This window comes from Poecilia latipinna, unplaced genomic scaffold (genome assembly GCF_001443285.1).
Source record: "Poecilia latipinna isolate Pla-1442-1.1 unplaced genomic scaffold, P_latipinna-1.0 Scaffold71, whole genome shotgun sequence".
Taxonomy (NCBI): domain Eukaryota; kingdom Metazoa; phylum Chordata; class Actinopteri; order Cyprinodontiformes; family Poeciliidae; genus Poecilia; species Poecilia latipinna.
In genome coordinates this window covers 123,068-144,111 of record NW_015112687.1, presented here as the reverse complement: position 1 = coordinate 144,111, position 21,044 = coordinate 123,068, and the positions used below count along the sequence as shown (strand labels likewise).

At 38.8% G+C, this 21,044-nt stretch overlaps 1 protein-coding gene across 1 annotated transcript in view; it reads left to right on the top strand.

The window, feature by feature from the left end:
* Positions 1-1,100: 1,100 nt before the first annotated feature.
* The window catches only part of vipr1b (vasoactive intestinal peptide receptor 1b), a 52,316-nt gene continuing 32,372 nt past the window's right edge, over positions 1,101-21,044 (top strand). The window contains exons 1-3 of the mRNA XM_015015251.1: positions 1,101-1,337; positions 10,643-10,733; positions 13,095-13,205. Of these exons, the coding sequence (XP_014870737.1) occupies positions 1,284-1,337; positions 10,643-10,733; positions 13,095-13,205 (256 nt within the window). The 5' untranslated portion in view covers positions 1,101-1,283. The remainder of the gene's footprint in view (positions 1,338-10,642; positions 10,734-13,094; positions 13,206-21,044) is intronic.

The window sequence follows — 21,044 nt, the reverse complement described above, 5'->3', positions numbered from 1 at the left end:
TGACTTCAAGGCTGTAGATATTAGCCCGAAAGGCACAGGGAGGTGTATGACAACATAGTGATACATAAGGAAGAAGAAAATGGGCTTTTATAAACGCTAAAAGTTACATCCCACTAATATGTCAGGAAATATTAGCCTCATATGAAAGAAGAATGGTTAAACTGGACAGGAAAAATAAACCGCGACAACATAAAGAGAAACTTTGAACAAGAAGTGACAAACACACTCTACTTTTTGAGAACGTTTGGGTCCTTCAGTGTATTCAGCAATGTACTATTAGCTTGTTGTGGAGAGTACAATATAAAAAATATATTTGTGCTGCATAATGGGACTTGAGGATTCACAATTAAATTAAATGGTTATTTTGGTGTCTTTGGGGTTCTGGACAGAATTTGATCATCTGTTGTAAAAGATATACCAACTGGAATATTTGTCATTGAACGGAGATTCTTAAAAATAAAATTTGCAACTCATTGAAATGTTATTTGCCTTCAAAAGGGAGTGTTTTCTTAGACTTAGGACCACCTTACACGTCAGATCACACACTCGGGGTTCTCAGTGTACCAAATAAATACTATCAGATCACATCTAATTGAGTTACTTGAATTGCTTTGTTATCTGCCTGGATCAGGTGATATCATTCCAGTGTAGTTATTAATTACATTCATTTGATATGATTTCTGTAAGCATTTTTATTGAATACGCTAGGCTTTTTCAGTTGCATTGCTGGTAATTCAGTGATTTCTCGCTGAGAAAATCAGATTTATTTTCTAGGCATTTAGAAAGGTTTACCAGTACGTGCACACTTTGTTTTAACTTGGCCACACCGACGCTCCTGATAAAATCATCCTTCAGCGTGCCTGTCAGACCGCGTTCAGGCTCTGTTTATTTGAAGAAGATTAAATGGAATATTAGGGATTACACAGGAATTAATTACCGGCCTCTCTTACCGACACAGTCCTCCGACAGCACGCAGCGAGATGACAGCCTTGTTAACGGCCCCCCGGGACCGGCGCCGTGGAGTTGTGAATGGCGGAGGGGAGGGACGAAGGGGAAGGGAGGTGGAGCTGATGCAGCTCTCCTGCTGCTGGAGAGGCGCGCAGACAGGAGCGCGGTCTGATCTAGCAGCAGCAGCAGCAGCAGCAGCCTTTTCCCCCTAACTCAGTTCTCCTCATGTCTAAGTAGTTTTTGCAGAGGAGAAATCACCCCTGATCCAAACAGGACTGATTCAACTTCCCACCAGCTGTCCTTTGCTGAAACTGGGAAAAGAAACGGACGACAGGATGGATTCTTTCCAGCTGCTTTTTCTGCTGCTGCTGTACGGATGTCTTCCAAAAGTAAGTGTTTTTTTTTTATTTATTTATTTTAAAATAGCCTGATAATCCTGTTAAGGCATTTGGTTGATTTGATTGTTTCGCATTTCACTACTACCACTGTAATGTTTACCCAAAAGTGATTGATCTACTTAATAATATTCCTACTAAATGACATTAAAGTCATTTAATCACTTAGATTTACAGTGAAAGCCTTGAATTGTTGACATCATATCTAGTTTCTGCATTGTCCCTGCCACTTGTTGACAACCTAAAGACGTTTGGCTTTTTCTGAAACATTTTTTCACCCTTTTCCCAGAAGGTGACTCAGAACGTTTAATTTCTCGGTAGTCGTCGACGGATGCTCTCTGCCCAGTGAAGAAAGCGTTTGTAATTCAAATAGATGGTCTAAACCAAGGCCACGCTGGTATAAAGGAGACATTTTTCAACAGACTGGATTGTGAGTCAGAGCAACTGAATGGGACCTGAATTCAGCTGCTTTTACCTTCAGTCATTGTTTTCGCTCTCCAATAATGTGCAGCAATCAGTGCATTCAAAGTGGATGACGATGGAGAAAGACAAGGGATGTCTGGAAAAATATATTTCCTAATCCGTCCATCCATCCATTGATTGGATGACTGTTGGCTTTTTGTGGAACTGCGCAGGATGATTGCTTCACTATCCCATTTGTTTTTAGGTTCCTTTTTTTAACCATTAAAACCTCCCTTGCTAAGATGGGAAAATCAGTGGCTCCACATACTTTGGTCTTGTCTATTCACACTCAAACCTCACGTGAAATTTTGTGGTCTTATCAGAGGCATTTATGCTTGTGCTGATCTCTGTTCACTTGCACAGCTGTCCAGACACTGGTGTGATTTCAAAGAAGTGGGATGCTTTTTCTCCCCGTTCTCAAATACTTGTGAGAGGCAATCAAAGACAACTCTAGGACACGAATGATGGTTGTGGATTAAGTGTAGCTACTGCCCACGGAGAAGGGCTCCCTTGAGGCCCAAAATAATAAAGACTCTCTGCCTACTTGCCTTTGATTACTTCTGGGCCACCCTGACGCCTTGCATTAACCGGAATCATCACTTGTTGATCCGGCTTAGTGGCTCTTGCCGTGCGTCTTTCCCAAAGTCCTCTGTGGTGGCTTTAAAGTGATGCAGCCTGACATGTTACATCAATACATTCAGTGAGAAAATGTGGTGCTCAAGCCTGCACAGAAAGTCCCCTAAGTGGGTAAAAACTGCGCGCCAGTGGCTGAATGTCACTGTTATCGATTTAACACAAAGCATATGGGAGACGGAGGAAGAAGAGAACAGAGAGCGCGGCGGGCAATAATAACTCGTCCTTCCCACTGGATGTGAAAAACAAAATCACCTGACTGACACCGAGAGGAACCATCTGAATAAATAAAGTCCGTCTTCGTCTAAACTGTTTGCGTTCGAGTGCAGCTGGGCGATTTCCTGTTGTGGTTACAGAATGAGAAATGAGGTAAATTTTGAAGGAAAGCATTCGTTTGACACGCCTGCTGCTAGTTAACAGAGCAGGCCGTGACAAATGAGTTTCCGTCAGAGCAGCCATAAACAGAACACTTCAAATAACACAACAAAGCTTAATTAAAAGAAAGTTCTTCAGCGGGGACGGAGAGGGGTGCTTTTTTTTTATCAGTTTCATAAAAAAGGCTGCGAAGCAGCATTTTCAAATCAGCATAGAAAGCAAAATTTAAGCAGGCATCAATCAGGTCAGAGATAACATCAAGCTCTTTGAAAACAGATGGCTGCTAGAGACGAATGAGGCAGCCAGCGTGAACATCAATGTCGACTGAAACGCAGCAACCAACATGAATAATCATGTCCAGTTACGTTTTAGTGTGAGCAGCCCGTTTCCTGTTGCCTGAGCTTCCAACGGTTCAAGAAGCCATTTTACCATTCTCCCATCTTTCCATGATATAATTTGTACTGATGGCCTAAATTGTAATCTTTTCCCAAGCCCAACCAAGCAGAACATTCATTTTCACTGTTTCACGCCGCCTCCCTGCAGACAGACGCTCGCTGTCCTCTTACTTTCGGCTGACATGAACTGGATTACTTTTGCGGTGCGGCGCTTCAGTCGCCATGCAATCACCCTAATATCGTTGCATTGTTCGTTTTCAGTGCAGCTCCGAGCAATCGATGTTTAGTCACATTTTGACCAAGAAGTAAGAAAGCATTTTTTTTTCCTTTTCTCTTTCTATTGTCTCATTTTTCATTGCTGTATCAGACGAGGAGAGAAGCAAGCAAGAGAAAACTGTCTGAATTTGTGTCTGGTGTGAGACTCAACAAAACATTATCTCAGCCATGTCGCTCTAACAACACAGCTGGATGTTCGGTTAGCTGAACATCACTACACAGCTCACCTCCTCACGCTTTTTTTTTTTTTTTTGTCTAGCTACATGTTTCTTTAAACCCCCTCAGGGGCGAGCAAGCAGACCCTGCTAAGATGTGCCAGCTGAGTTTCTGCAGAGAAGCAATCAAGCAGGTCCACAATCATATGAAGAGCACCTGTTTTTGTTTCACCAGGCACATATCCTTTTGTTTCGTCATTAAATATTTAACTGCTTTTAAAATGAAGCGACTTATAACAAGTAAAAATGTATGACTTTGGCTGCCCTGTTGTCATAACAATAAACCATGTTGTGTTTGGCAATTTGTTCCCTGTTATATCTAACATGTTTAGTCACTTGAGCAAACATGAATTTGGCACAAACTGAAAAGATGTATCTATGAACATCTGCTATAGTAATCTGCTAAATTTTAATATATAAAAAAAGGTTTTGGAAAGGTTTTCTGTGATGCATCAAGAATGCAGTTTACCCCCCGTTACATAAGATAGAGAGTTGAAGTTTGTTTGTGTTGCATTTTACCAATGATGTTTCTGTAATTAAAATGATCTCATTAAAGAGATGAGACAAGAAAGGCAAGATCTCCGAGCCAATAAATACACCTCCACCTGTGCAAGGAGATGGGAATGCACTGACCTTGCTATGACATAGATCTCCCGAAAGGAAAGGAACGCACACACCTCCAAATTGTGCAAATAGGCTGTTCTCAAATTTTTTTTGTTCTGGAGCCTCAAAACAGGAGCTCCATATTGTTTCAAGACGGGGTAAAGGAGAAGGGCAGAGTGTGAGAAAGGTAAAACGTGATTGATATGGTTTACAACAAAATTTCAAACTAGTTGCAGCACAAGCAGGTTCGGGTTTTGGAGCCTGGGTGTGACAGACTCTTGGGGATATCTTTTGGATTTTGAGTTTAGTGATGACAACACTGTATAAAGTATATGCACACAGAATGCTGTGGCAGATGGAGCTGTGCTGCTCCCTCATGCTGTGAATGAGCTCAAGAAAAGACTGATGTTTATTCTCATCTTTACTGCAAGGCCGAAACCTTGCTAAGGAGGTTCGCAGCGTACAGAGTGTTGTCATTAGATGGCCATGAAAGCAGCAGAAAAGAAAGACCTAGACGTGACATAGTTTCATGTTTGCACTGAATAGGTTTCCTGACTTTGACGTGATCCATCAATGCTCAAATAGCCTCTGAGGTTCTGGAGTCTTGGGCAGCGTTAATCTGGTTTGAAGGAGGACTAATGCCTGCTGTTCTGACATTTTCACAGTAATATAAATGTCTTTGAAATCTAAAATAAAATAGGAGGCAGCTCATGAAGCCATTTCTGGTCCTGTGTAAACCTGAATCTGTGTGTCCTTATCATAAACCTCTATTTTTTATCCGATAGTAATTGTTTCCAAGTAAATAGCATTTCTAGGAACGGACGGTCTTTCCCACATTTAAATGACACACTATGGGTAAGATATCCTGACTTATTGTAACTTGCAGTCTGAACAAATATCTTATTGCGAAAGTCGATGAATGTTGCAGTACACTGATTGTCTTGGGAAAAAAAAAAAACATCTGCTGAAAAGCTGGTTGTGCAGGAGAAAAAAAAAGGGTAAAAGGGCAAAACGCTGTGCTGCTGGTTTGACAGAAAAAAAGGTAAGATGTAAAAGAATGTAAATGTTTCTGGCCACATGCGCAGCTTGTGCAGCAGACACAAAGGAAGAAGAGATGGATGTGAAACAGTCCACGACCACCATCATGTTTAGGAGCTCAGACACAATCCTTCAGCCGGATATTGTTCTTTTAAAACCTTTGAGGATTGCCTCTTCTGGTCAGGTTCTTTCAGATTTTGAAATTAATGGAGAAGTGTAGCAGCACTGTTCATTTTTCCAAAGACAAACGGTTGTTGCTTATGCTGTTTTCACTACTACGTCTGACTAGAGGTGGTACATACGCTGCTTAAATGGCTGTCGGACTTCACGCCTGCTGTGTTTTGGAGGTGTGTGCTGGAATATTAATGACTGACTTACTGGGGACTTACATTGAAAGTCTTCCATTGACTTTCTGTTGCCCTTATTGAAACCTAAATAAACTGAATTTAAAACGATTATATGATTTTACTTTCTTTCAGGTTGTGTAAAAAAAAAAAAAGGTTGCTCTGGACTGGATTCATGTAATTGAGGAATTGAGGATTCTACTGTTTTTTTTTTTTTTTTTTTTTTTACAGATTTTTTTTTTCCCCAGTAATTTGTGGGATGTTATTTATTAGTTCACTAAACGTGTTTAAAAGTGATACACTTCTTTGAGTTTGGCTAGTAGAGTCATTCATGTCTAATGCTTTTTTTCTCTTTTTTTGCACATTTGTTAATAAATCCTAAAATGATTGAGCGAGGATTGCACATGGTGCAGACGTTGCTCCACATAGAGATGGAGGCTGGATGTAAAGGCATCACGCTGGATAGATGGGTCGCACAATGACACAAGCCTCTCCTTTCATTTTTCCCTCAACTCTTCTCGTCTTTTATTTGATCATTATCTCCCCATCGTACAAGGGAAAGCATGGCTGCCATTTTAAAGAACAACAGTCCCTAAAAATTGAGACGCATCAGCCTGGCAGGCCCTCATGATGAGCTCTGCTCAAACTATCAGAGCTGACAGGTATTTATGAGATGTTTTTCTTACTAAGCTGCAGTGTGTGTGTGTGTGTGTGCTTCCCCAGGGCTTTGCACAGGTCCACTTATCACCGACTGCAAGGTTTAGGACATGGAGATTGATTTATTGTTCAATTTTGCTGTCGGTGTGGAAGAAGAAGTGTTCAACTGGAGATGTTAGAAGTGTATTTTCAACCTCAGGTGATACAAAAAAATGAATCACTGCCCTTCCCGTTCTTCTGTTTCTTTGAGGACAGGGTTGAATCCATGCGGTGAACTTGGATGATTGTTTCAGCACCGGTCACCCTCTTTGTGGTTCTGGCTCTGTAAAAATAAACCAACTCCGAGCAATAAAAAACACTTGATCCCAGCAGCCTACAGGCTAAGGCAGCGCAGACGTCACTCCATTATGTCTGTTTGCTTGTCTGATGAGGGACTTTGTCTCTGAGTTTATTCTGTTTATGCAGCATTAATCATTTTTTGGGAATCTTCGGCTTGAAACTTGAGCCTGTTAGTTTGAAAAACACCGAACACTAAGCAGTGCCTTATTATTTCTGATGAAAGAAAGAGTAGGAGGAAAGTGGGGACTAAATGTCGGATTTTTCTTACTTTTGTGAACTTCAAGCTCGAACAATCTTCATTCAAGTTACAGAAACACTACAGTGGCTTTTATTTTGAGCTTTACAGTCAAAACCTGAGATCTTTTGTCCAGACTTTGTGGCAGTGGGCACATTTACCCATTAGTCTCTGCTCTGTAATATTTTGTAATTTTTTAAAAAATCCTGGTCATTTTACATTAAATAAGTAAGTTCAGTTTCTTCCTATTCTGATTTTTAGCAGGTGAGGAGCAACAGACGCCAGATCGCAATTTTTGGACAAAGTCTAAGTTGCTCCTTGAATGTGTTTATGTGTTATTAAAATGATTTGAAGCAAGGTTTCAATTAGGAACTTCAGGATCATAAGCAGAATGTAAACCATGACACTACCATGCACAACGTAAAACAAAATAGTTTAATGAGTTATAAGATTAGTTGTTTACATAATCTTACTTTTGTTTGATGGATTTTTTTAGGTGCTTTCTTTTGATTGACCCCCCCCCCACGGCAAGAATGAAAAAAAAAAGATGAGTCTCCACACTTTTGTAAATTTTGTAACAGATTTCATGACATATTAAGGTGCCCGTGTTCCTGCCGATCTTCTGTTTGTGTTTGGGTCCACTGTTGCCAAGTTGTTTTAGATTTCAAATACCCTTACTTGGTGCGAAATCTACTTTGAGACAAATATTCGCATGTGACGTCACTCGAAGCTTGAACAGGAAATGTGAAGCCAACTAAAAAATGTAGCTTCCACAGAGGAGTTTGGTTTGTCAGGCCACCTCAAAGAAAGCTTGCATCATAGAAATGGGAACAGAAGTTTCACCATGGGAAAAATGACTTGCATACCAGATGACTAGGTCCAGGTCTTGCCACTTGAAACATTTCCAGAGAGCTGTGTTGGATTTTTTCCTCAAACTGAGGTCTGCAGAAATTTAATGTGAAATCCATAAATATGTGTCTAAGAAGATTAAATCTGCTGTCACGGTGTCTAGAGGCTGGATCAAAACTCAACGGTTGACACAATGTGGCAATGTTCCTTAAGGTCTTTTCTTACCTGGTCACATTACCGGTGATGGGTAGAGCACAGCCCACTTATAGTGGAACAAAATTTTCGCAAAAGCATTAAATAGCAGAAAATGAATCGCTGAATGAAGAATCAGAAGTTTTCTCCTACGACAGAGGATATTTGAGGATAAATCCACATCAGTAACAAAATGATTGTGAATCATTTAGAGCTCAAAATGATGGTAAAGTCCTTCCAACCTTAATGGCTCTTCCCCAAAACTAACATGTCAACATTTCCAGAGGAAACAAGCTGAAAGTGTTGTAGTGCTGTAATGGCAGTAAGGATATTTCCATCGATTGTTTCAAGACATTTTGTCATTTTGTAGCAAAATTCTAATAAAAACCCGTTTTGTTACCGAAGGTTTTCTCTAAATTATTGCTCTTTTGAGTTTTATTATTTTTATCAGATGCCGTTCTCAATTCTGATCGGAAACAGGCAGCTTTGTTTTAAGGAAGATAATTTTACGCATAAATTCATATTTTTAGTGAAACTGTTGTTCCTGTGTGTATTGTTCCCACACAAAATGACTAAACGGCATGTAAACCCTTTAGTGCTGCCCCCTCTTCAGTTCATTTCAGCTCGTTAGCGACGCCTTTCATGCTGTGTTCGAACTCTGGCCTCACTACAGTGGAAACTGCTGCTGAGTCAGGCTGCACAAAGTGAAATGCAGCTTTAGTCGGATGCGTTTCCATGTATGACAGATGACTTTTGGACTTTTGAGAGCAGAGTCAGGACATTTCTCGCATATATTTGAATTATTGCTTAGTTCCCCACTGAGGACTTTGAAGCGTAACGTCTCTAACGATGTGCTAGCTACCACGTGGGACAGTTCTATGTTGTGCTGTAAATTCATTGTGATGATAGTGTCTTTCTCAGAGAGAAGCCTGTTGTGCAAATGAAGCAACTAAATAAGTGCACAGTTGGTACGTTGACCCAGAGTCTATTCCAGGTCAATCAATACTAAGGTCACCAAATGGTTCAACCGACAGGAGATTTCATTCTGCCTCGATTTATGTACATCCAGTTTGCAGATTAAAGTCTGATCTCCCGGCTGCTCTGCTGCTATTACTTTCAGGTATGTCGGATTTGATGCTGTAATCAGTTTTAGGGAAAGACTCCCATGAGCAAAACCTCATGGATGGTGTCAGCGTGACCTCATCCATGTCAGGGGGAGGTAAATAAAGCAATAAGTTAAACCCGGACAAGACAGGAGAGATATCTAATGTTGTGGCTTGTAAAATATTCAGACCTCTTGGACTTTAGCTATGTGTGTTTTGTTACAACCACGAACTTTAATTGTATTGTAGCAGGTTTGTTTTTCGCGATAACCAGATTGTTCAAAGGCAGATTTATTTGTTGAGTCTTAATGTGCGGAGTGCCAAACATTTCAATGTTTCATCGTCAAAATTTAACTGGTCTCGCTGTGTCTTAGTGCTTTATTTAAATCAAATTTACAAGCCACACTCAGGGTTATTACAGTCAGACCTAAAGACACTCAGACAGAGTCTGCCTGGCATCAAGAAGCAGGCTAGAAGTTTTTATGAATCCATCAAAAGAAATTCCAGAACAGATAAGAAACAAAGTCCTTGCCAGTACTATAGCGCTAACAAATGTTTTATTAAGTCATTTTTTAGGTTTCATGTGTCCAGTGAAGCACAATGAAAGCCATTATCCACAAACAGAGAAAACATGGCGAAACGTACTTGTACTCCAGTCTGCAATTGAACCCACAAATCTGAAGCTGCTTTTTAAAAGGAAATAAAGGGAGCATCATATAAAAAAGTAAAAGATTTATTGGTGAGAGGTCCTGTTAAACATAAATTACAGAAACATAAATAAAGGAACATATACATGGTATATGAATAGCCATGTTTAATAATAGAGCTCCGATGAGTGTTTGTCAGATTAAAAAATAGCCTCTGAAAACGATAGCCGTTCCTATATGCCATGTCCTTATTCTTCTTTCCTGACAGCGATGATTTGCAACAGCAGGGAGGCCTAAAGTGTCGATACCGACCAATTACTGGCCATGCAGGGTTCAGTGAATTCTTAATACATCAACTACTTTTTGCTCTAGCACTCCTTTAACTCTGACCTTTGCTGCTCTCACTGCTTAGGACCTCGGGCTGGAAGAGTTCATGAATATGCTCTGGTTCATACCGACTCCTCCATCCCTCTCTCTGCTCATCTCCTCTGACCTTCTCGGGCTTTTGCTGCTCGTCTTACACGTTTTCTTTGGCCCACCGGCTCTCTGCCAGTGGCTGTCAGCCCGCATTTTTCAGCCCTTGTTGACACAGATGAACAATCGCAGCAGATTACTCAGTGGCTCCCCCTCTCCACTTCCTAATCCATTTGCATGATAGCATCTATTTTCCTTTTCCAAGAAGAGGCTTTGTTTAGATTTCTGACATAGAGAACATTTCTGTGCATTTACTGCATTATCAGCAGGAGCTTGATTCTGACTGCAAAAAGGCATTATGGGAAGCTAAAATGTTGTTAAAATAAGATAAAGAAAAACTTGAACAGAACCTTTCTACTCCTCTTAATCACCAAAATAAAAACTTTTTGCAAGTAATTTCCGTGTCGCAGCGAAACGATGCATATTTTTCTTATTAGATCTTGTTTTCTTAATCTTTTTCAGGTGCTATCGGTGCAGATGTGTGACGTGATGAATGAGATCGAGCTGGAGAAAGAGAGCTGTGAAAATCGCAACTCTGGGAATGTCACTTCAGGTCATTCTTGAAAACTCTTTTTGTTTGTTGAGTGTGTAGAGGGGGCTATTAGGAGGAAAGAGTAAGCTGCAAGGGTGAACTCACTCCGAGGAAAGGCTGTGCACTCTGGTGTTTTGTAGATAAAACGGAAATAGAGCGTATTTTATACAGCTGACTAATTCAACACAGTAACATAGGCTCAGTCCTTCACCGTGCTTGGCTGAATATGAGGTGCTTTAACACAATGTAGTCCCGGCTTTTCAAAAACCGCACAGGACTTGAAAGTGTCACGCCGTTTGACCAAGACATTATCGCAGCTCCTGTCACACGGCGTGGCCAAAGATGACAAACTGCATGAATTGTGGCTGCAGCACAATCGAGTCAGACGGATCTGACATGTCGGCCCATCAATAAACGGACAGCATGCTATGGATGTCAATGTGTTTATTACGAGAGTAGGACAGTGAAGAGGAAGAGGCGAGGGAGAAAAAGAGACAGCGGTAGAACGTGCAGTAGCTGCACACAGATGGAAGGAGTCCCATGTCAGTCGATGCTGCTACAGTTGTACCTCGACGTTGTCCCAGGATTTATGAGACGCTGCTTGATATCGTCTCTGGTTGTGGGAGCTCTAACTCAGAGGTTGGCACTTTTATCGTGCTAAATGATCACAGAAAAGAGATACAAAGATTTTATCTAAGACATGCCTGTGGTTCTTTGCTTTACTTGCTTTATGTCAGACCCCACCAACCTGGTCAGTTTGTTGCTGAAAAGCTCAACCTTAGTGTCATCTGACCAAATATCATAGTTCTGGTTGAAGCTCCAGGAGAGCTGAAAAAAAAAAAAAAAAAAACTCAACTTGTTAGCTTTTCAGTGTAGGACAAAATTGTCTGTTTTTTTGTTGTTTTGTTTTTGTTTTCTTTTCACGCCTCCAAGTGAGCTTGTAGATATGATCAGATGGTTTTTAGAGACATTTCATAGCCTTGTCTTTGCTGCTGTCCTCTAAGAATCACATTTCTCCTGAATCTCTCCTCTCGCTTCAAATACACCCTCAAATAAAATGTGTTATTATTATTATTGTTATTAAAACACAATACATTAGATTAAAACAAAGGCCTTACATATCCAGACCCATTAATGTACAACCAATTGTAACATTTCAATCAGAGTAGGAGGTTAAATAACGTAAATAAAGAGAAAAGTCATAAAAGTAAAAAAAAAAATACATTGAATGCCAAAAAAAAAAAAAAAAAAAAAAGTCGTGATAAGTTACATCATCTGTAGGTGTAAGAAATCATCCCTCTGAATGGACGGGCCTCCTCAACACACTTATGCAAAATCATTTAACAACACAGCAATGCCTCTTAATGCATTATCTGAAAATTGAATTATTACTGCTTTATATTCTCACCCACTCAATCATTGTTTCCTGGGATTCCTGTCATTTTAAAGTGCACAAAATCACTTATACTTATTAGACGGTGTCAGTCTTTCCTCCAACTGCTTTCAGTTTAACATACATCCGTCCACGGACATACCGCACTTTGCTTTAAGTGGCCCCATATAAAGAGCCGGTGTGGGGACAGCTTTCCCTATCTCTGCACCGATCTCATTTTTCTGCTCTCCTATCTGCTTCCTCAACAGGAAGGTAGTGTAAGTTGAACTCTGAGGTCACATCCTGAATAAATGAATTAGCAGACTGTGCACTCGTGGGAGAACGTACATCCACAACATATGGCTGAGAAAGTTTCAGCCGCAGCGGATTCGCTCCAAAGACTCAAATGTTTTTGAGAAACTTTTTTGTTTTGAACTTTTCACAAACTAAATCAGCGCAGGGATAGTTTGCAGCTTGTGTTTTTGTCTTTTCACACCTTCCTGAGGCTTTGCAGGGTGCTAGGTGGCGGAATGAGGACGGCTGATGAGGTTGCGGCCTTGACGTGTAATACAGAAAAGGGATGGAAATAGATTTCTGCAAAAACTTAAGAAGGAAATCACTAAGTTATCCTAAACAACAACAACAACAACAACCTCAATTTCACTTCTCTGTGATTTAGTTTTTTATACCCGAATGTTTGAACGATAAATAATTTTAAGTAACTGCAGATTATTTTATGTGTTCAGAACAAGATTATTTTCCTTCTATCACAAGATTTATGAAATGTTTGGCATAACTTTGCATTCATTTGTAAAATACAAATAAGAAATTATTTCGCAAATTCCACACAGGTGACTTTAGTGAACCAGACTTTTTGCAGATCTGTGGCACTGAAGGATTTAGGACTCTGCTGTGCCATGACTTGGTTCTGTCATTGCCCTCTCTCGGTTTGTCTCCTGCCGTGTGGCGAGTGATGCAATGTTTGTGTTGTTGACCTTTTTTTTTGGCAGGTTGCCAGGGGATGTGGGACATCGTCGCCTGTTGGCCTTCAGCCAGAGTTGGAGAAGTGGTGACGATAACCTGTCCGACATATTTCAGCTACTTCAGTGACAAACAAAGAGGTAAGATTATCACAAACACTGAGGTGATGGCTTAAAGTTCCGTTTCTTACACTTCTTTTTGCACTTTCAGATTAAATACAGCTAAAAAAAAAAATAAAAATAAAATGGGGTGACCAATGGAATACAATGAAATTATTTTTATATTAGTTTAAGTTTTAGATCATTTGAGTTTTGTGACATGATGCTTTGTTTTGGTAAAAGTTACCACTGAGAAAGGGGCACATTTTGGTCATGAAAGGGTGAATATCAACAGCATGAAAATTCATGTTGTCTGTGATGTTTACATTCGCCTCAATTGCTCCTACGAGGCTTAAAGTGTGAATTTACGCCCCCATCATCACCCTGAACTGTTGATGTGTGTCTTACTGAATCCATGCTTTAATATTGTTTGCAGAAAAGTCCGACTCTACCATAATTTCACAGCTGAAATCGAGACCCAGCACACCCAGTTACATTTTTCCATCTGTTATTGGGAAATACGCCTGAGTGAGCTGTACGCTCAGTTTCTTCAGGTAGTCCATCTGTGTCGAGGTTTGAAATGGTGCATGTTAAGATATTCTCGATAATGTTGTGGGTGTCTGAGCTTCGGTTGCCTTTCTCTAATCATGGCAGAGAGATTTTGTCAGCAAGTGCTGCCTCGTGGTTATTTTTTCAGACCTTTTCTGTGCCAGCTCCTGGGTTCTGGATCTCACTGCCAGTGCTCATTAGACAAAACTCTTCACTGTGTAGATTTAAAACTTTGCTGAAAACCCTCATTTTGACTTTTTGCCCAGTATGGCTGAGCTCATTTTATAAGTTGGAGTTACTTTGTAACAACATCTTTGTCTTGAAATTAGGGCCAGGATTTTAACGCATTAATTTCTGTGGTAACACTTTATTTGAAGGGGGGTGAATAAGACTGTCATAACACTTTCATAAACATGACATATGAAAGTGTCATAAATCATTACTGTTTAATCTTTTCCTTTAATAACATAAAGTTACCTGATTTTTAAAGTGCAGTCAGTAATACTTTTATAACAAATTTATATCAATAATGATTTATTGGTTAATGTCAAGTTGTCATAACAAAGACATTTTGAATAATGTCAACTTTGTATTAAAAGTGTCATAATTAACCGGATGATGCTTTATGACAACAGTCATAAATATTCATGAAGGCTTATTCATGTTCATGACATGTGATATGTCAGTCTTATTCACCCCCCTTCAAATAAAGTGTTACCATTTCTGTTAATATGAGTGCACAGATTTAAAGCGTTACTTTTTAAAGAAAAACATAATTAATTGCATTTTGTTTACATACAAAGGGTTTTGGCCTGAACCTTTGTATCCCCGTGTTTATGTCCGTACGTCAGACGCACAAGCGACATTCGCAAACAAGACAAATCTGCTTCTATTGTCTTCAAAAAACAAACAAACAAAAAAAAAAGACTATTGTTTTTCCAAAGAAGAAACTTCCCTTTTCACCCATTCAGCTGTTCATGGTTTGCTTCAGCAAGTCACCTGCGTTGTGTGTAACTTGTGTGTCAGGTGAACAGGTGTACCTAATAAAGTGACCAATGACGGTGTCATAAAAATACAGAGACAAATTAAATTGAATTTCTCTTGTCCGGAGGATATTGATCAAAAAGCTTTTCGTCACAACAGCACTAAGCAATTCGTGGCCAAGAGCTCTGCTTCCCGCTTTCCATCTCCAGCTTTACAGCAATTCAGCTGACTAAATCAACTCCCAGCCCCACAATATTCATCGTAGTTATTAATAAATTAAAAAATGTCACTGACAACAAAAATGAACACCGAACTTATGCCATTTCCATTTCTACTCAATGCAAAATGCAACCCGTTTAAACATTTTGGAGCTTCTTATCTCTTCATGCTGCATGCTGACCTTCACAATCAATGCTTGCAACTGTGAAAGCTTTGTGAATACGCACAACTAAGTAGAAAGTGGCTTACATCTGGGACTCAAAAAACAAAAGAAGAGAAAAGACACAGTCATCTGCAAAGAATGTATCATTTTCCTCCATCAAAACAGATTTCATGAAGGATCTTTTTAAAAGAATATTATAAGTTGGGTAACAGCTTTTAATAATTTTCTCCCTAAAAGTATGTTTTGGTATTAATGCAATTCATTTTTCGGCATCTTTCATCCAAAGGAGTGAATCTGGAGTGATCATGCTTTGGAAGTTGGTTCAGCAATTTTACTGCTGAAAAGGACAAATCTGAGAGAACCGAAGAATGAGGTTGTTTGATTCTTTCTAAAAGAGAACTGGTAAATGTTACAACAAAGAACTATCAATCATCAGGAAAATAAAAATGTATTTCTAAAGAATTATTAATGTAGTTAGCCACGTAGCTTATCTCAGTTCTTCAAATAATATTGTCACTTTCACTAAAGTGAGGTTCTGCAAAGTAGATATCGGTAGATTTTGTCCTACATGAAAGGAAACCAGAAGTTACAGTCATAATAAAAAGGCATTTTACATTCTAGGATTTGAATAAAATTAAGTTTATATGTCTTCATATGGATGGATGGTTGGAAATGCAAAACGTAAAAATAAGAATTAATCTGGACGTCATAATCCAAACAATACAAGATGACATCTTTCAATAATAAACACGTACAGGAAATAATTTTTAAAATGACTTCATGGGAACAAAATTTTATGCATGAATAAATAATTTTATAAAAAATAAATATAAAAAAGGGGAGTAGAAAAAACATTGTAAAATAAACACGTTATAAGTAAATAAAAAGTAAGGAAATCAACCGAGAACAATTACAGTTATGCTTAAAAAACTAAATATTAACTTATAATTATTGTTTTTGCTTCATTTGTTGATGTAATTATGTTTCATAGAGCCATGAAATGAGATATTTTTTGTCAGATGACCACATTTTGAATCGTCAGATTTTCTTGTTTCTTTTTTATGTCTAAAAAATGTTAAATGTGTTTTTCCTCCATATAAAAAACCAAAATTGTTTGCACTCATACCTCAGAATCTATTCGGTTTCTTTTGACCATAGTGTACTTCCACAGTAAAAATGGTGGTAATACTGAAATCATCTAAATTCAAAACACTTAAATTCAAAGCCTTAAGTATGAATGGTGCTATAAAAATACACCTGCCTTGATTCAGTTGGTTGAAGAATTTTTTCTGAATATATTTATACCATATATTCTGCTTATGACATGTCTTCAACGTAATCAGATGAATAAATCTTTCGCTAAAACAGTTGACCTGACTCAAAACTTAAAAACAAAAAAAAAACTTTTCACTCTCTCTTTAAGGCATTTTGAGAGCAGGGGGAGTGATGAATATCCAATCCACACCTCGGGGCTTTTTCTCTGCTGCGGCTGCATATGTGTGACCCAGCAAGTAGGTGCTCATTCCTGCTCCCCCACTGAGAGATGTGTTGAAATCCAGCTATTGACAGCCCTGCTGAGAGACACGGTGATGGAGCTTTTTGGCTGTTAGGTGTAACCACTCACAGATCACATGCAGGTACTCCAAGGACATGGATATGATAGTTTTGTGCGCACCTCCAATGCATGCTTTCATGGATAAAAGAGCCAGTTTGTGAAAGAGCCCAATCCTTTCACTTGTTTTTTTTTTTTTTTTTTAGTAGATGTTAAAATAGCAGAGCTGCATATATACATCCTTTACGACAGTACTCTGAGAAACTGTTATTCCCTTAAAAGCATTTCCTTTACTTGAACCCGTCATTTGTCAGCAGCTCTTCAGCAATTTTTTTGTCAGGTTTTATTCAGCCGTGCACAGGTCAAGCATTCAGGAAGACTCTTTCACCTTTGCTTATTCTATAGTTGTGAAAAGCCTCTTCAGCATCCAGTAGAATTCACCGCATGCTATTTGTTAATGCTGAACCCCACCCACTCCACGCCGCCACCCCTCATGGTGGCATTAGCACCTTTTCAGGGTCAAACCTCAAATTAGAGACACAGGGAAATGTGACGCTTTGCAGATGAAGGGTGCACTTTCAACCCCCGCTTCAACTAACGGCAGCAGGAGAGAGGGATGATGTCGAAGCTGCCGGTGAACATCCTGCAAAAAAAAAAAATTCGAGAAAACCTGTGAATCTGCTCGTGAAATTAGCATCACAGCCGATATGCTCAGGTGACCGTTGAACATTTTCCAGCCTTTACTCAGTCTTACTTCTTTAAAGTAACAGGTTTGACACGAGTTCCTTTTTTTTGCAAACTGCATTAAACACAAGCAGAGCAACTCCTGCAACAGTGAAGATCGTATCCTTTTATATCTGCAACTTTCCTGTGCAAGCTTCGGTTTTGCAGTCTGCTTCTGATTGTAAGATAAAATGTAAGAAAAGTGCAGTCAATGCAGGACATAGGAAAACTCAGTTGTTAAATGTCCTGATCAACAATGTGAGACGGGTCAGGGATATGCTTTGACTTTAGATGAAACTTTACCCCATCTGTCACTGTCAAAACCATGGAAAGGAGGATTAAATTAAAGTGTGTTTCAATAACATGGAGTCATTTATCAAAATAAGAAATTTATTAAGCATGAGATGTTGCGGCAATCTGAATGAATTTTTGTTCGTTATCTCAAATGTTTTGCCTTTGAAACTTATTTTGCAGTTTCAATAAGTCAACTAATTAAATTCATTCATTTATCTAAAACACAAACATTTATTTCTGCTAATAAAATAAAATACGTACATACATCAATTCAGTCATATGTAATTAGTATTATCAACAGAGCCAGTTTTTGTATGATGCAACCCTGAGCAAGTATGTCTTGTTGGAGAAAAATATATATTCCCTGGTCTGCCTTACTCCCACATTTTGATACGAGTTGTCCTGTGACGATTAGAAATCCCAGTTTTACTCCCTGTTAATTACATCTGAGACATGATTCAAGAGGCTGATCATGGGCGGGGGTCGAGTGGATTTTCTCTCCTGCAGAGAATGAAAACTGCTCTGAAAATATGATGTGTTGATATAATTTCCCTAAAGACTTGAACCTGTAACCTGCTGAGGCATGACGATAAGCAATAAAGAGACAAATTCTTGTTAGGTCCTTTTTAAATGATTTAACATTGACCACTTTCTACATTTACCAAAGACAAACAACATTCTTTCAGTCAGAATCAAAAGGACAAGTAAAACTTGAAAAAACCACATCTGAGGAATCCCCAGAGAGTAAATGTTCTCTTCAAAGTCACTTTTAGGCGTTTAAACCTGTAATATTAAAGTGTTTTAGTTTTTATGTCCCAGGCTATACATTTCATGAAGTCCAACCCCCCGGATTGCAGATCATTAAATGTCCCACAGGTTTTAAATATAAAACATTCATGGATTATAACACTCTTCATCTTCATAGAAGTAAATTTAATTCAGTTTTCAGAATTAACTGCTAATCCTGCTACGGGTCCTGGGTGAAGTACTTTCTCCTTTCCACCCAATCCCTCTCCCTCTAAAGGTAAATAAATAAGGAGGTGTGAAACAAATCATTCAAAGTTGGTTGCATTATCTCCTGTCCAGGCTTCAATTGACCCTGTACTTCAGTTATCACATGTTGCCTAGGCGACAGTTTTAAAGCAATGCCATTTCACGGCATGTTATCCACCAGAGGAAACTCAGGTGATCCATCACGGCAAATCTATAAAGTCAAAAAGTGTAAAAACACACTAGAGGCACAATATAGACATGACAAAAATACAAAGGTACGTCTTAACAAGGACGGTGTCAAAAAAGAGGAATAGCTAAGATAAAATAGATAAGAATAGATAAGATAACAGACACCTCCCGCCAAAAAAAAACAAAACAAAAACTAGGATAAAGTGCAACAGGTGTGCTTTGTTATTTTGCAGTCTGATTGCTGTAGGCACAAATGACTTGTGGAGCCACGTAGTTCAGATTTCTCTTTGAAAAATCCTGCCATTAGACCGTCTGCTGAATTTCTAAAGCAGAGGATGTGTTGAATCCACAGGAATTTCATTCGTCTTTTTAATAATCAGCTCATTGTACAGCTGTGCTGCAGCCACCTGGTCAACTTCAATAACCCTGCTGGATAATTTAGTCACGTACTGCAATATTTTATGATCTTTTAGCGCGCATATTTCCCAAAGTGCAAATACACTGGAAAGATAAAACCCTCTGTAAAAAGAGCATATTAAAATAGTTGGAGAATGGTGCTGTCTGATTTCAAAATGTTCACAAACAGAACACCCTGCGTTGCCGTATTCTGGACTTTTTCTTTTTTTCTGCGCCCAATGATTAAAACGCAGCTCATAGTCGATTTCAACTCCTAAATGTTTGAAAGTTGAGACTCTCTCTCCCAGTTCCCCATTAATCTTGGATGGAGAGACAATTATTCCTTTCTCTGAGCATTTCTTTTGTTTTCTTAAAGTTGTCTGCAGCTCACCGAATGAAACACTGTTTCTCTTTTTCGAAAACCTTTCAGGTTTTTGAATCTTTGTCTGTCAGCAGATCACTTTTCACTGAGAGCCGTGGATCTTTGTGTCATTGAATGCTCCCTTTATAGATTAAAACACTGAATTCTTCTAGTGCAAAATTTATTGGACCATGTTTTGTGTGTTATAACCTGGGGACTGAGAAAAATACAAAGAGGCTTTCATAAATAAGTAAAAAAGTTTCACACTTTGAAATGAGGAAACAACTTTGCTAAAGAATGATGTGCATATTTTTATGCTTTTCCTTACTTCAAATTTCAAAGAAGACCACAGTTATGTCAGAGGTGACAATGAGTCGCTTCTCCAATCCATTCAACCTCATTCTCCTGTGGCAGAGTGCAAATTACAAGATGCACCTGATAGAACACCGTCTTCCTGGTGGATTATGGAGTTTTCTAAAGTGTACCTGACAGGAAGTGACATGGCGAGAGAGGATTTATTTGAGAAACTGACAACTACGTTACCTGAAGCGGAGAGCTTTGCACCTAAGTTTGAAATGGCATCTGAGAAAGAACCTTAAGCTCTTAAGCCGTGAAATTAACATAAAGTGAAACATTTCAATATTCTTTCTAAACCGCTTCACTGACGTAACATGGGAAAAGAAAATGAGATCCTGTAATCCTTGAAGACGTGTATTTGTAACTTATCTCTAAGGTTTAGAGAATACAGTCAACGTTTAAATGGGTTGGGATTCAATGTTTGCATTTTTTGCATCTATGTTGCACAGATAAAGAGCTCCTTAAATTATTTTTTGCCAGTACTGGATTGCCAGCTACGTTCAATTTATATAGTATGTGCTGTTCTAAGGGCAACGCTGCTGATGAAAAACAAACAGAGGATATCAGCAGCATGCACAGCAAATAAACAGATTGAGTCGGATCAACGTGGAGGAACACCAAACAAGTGGAGGTTAAAAAAGCCGAAGGGGATAAAACTGCATGAATAAAAATATGCAAAAACCAAAAGTGAAACAAAATCAACCCATGTCTGCACACACACTGGCTTTTATAGAAAGAGTTGCTTGTACTGTGTGTGATCTTTCTTTATTTGTGAAAGACATTTCTGTAATAACAAATGATGCTACAGAATGTTGAGATGCATAATCCTGTTTTGCCTCAGTTCTGCCAATTCCAACAAAAATGTATAAAATTATTTGAGTTATTTCTTAATCTTTTTGTGTAAAGCATCTGTTGGAATGTTCAACAATCAGGCTTCGGAATCTGTTTTTAAAAAAAAATGTTTTAAAACACAAACAAAATCATTTATTTGATAAAGAAAAGAATTAGCAGAGTGAGGAGGAATTCTATCCTTTTTTTTGTAAATCTAACATTGCATCATGTCCCTATCATTTATTTTCTTTTACTCAGATTATTATCATG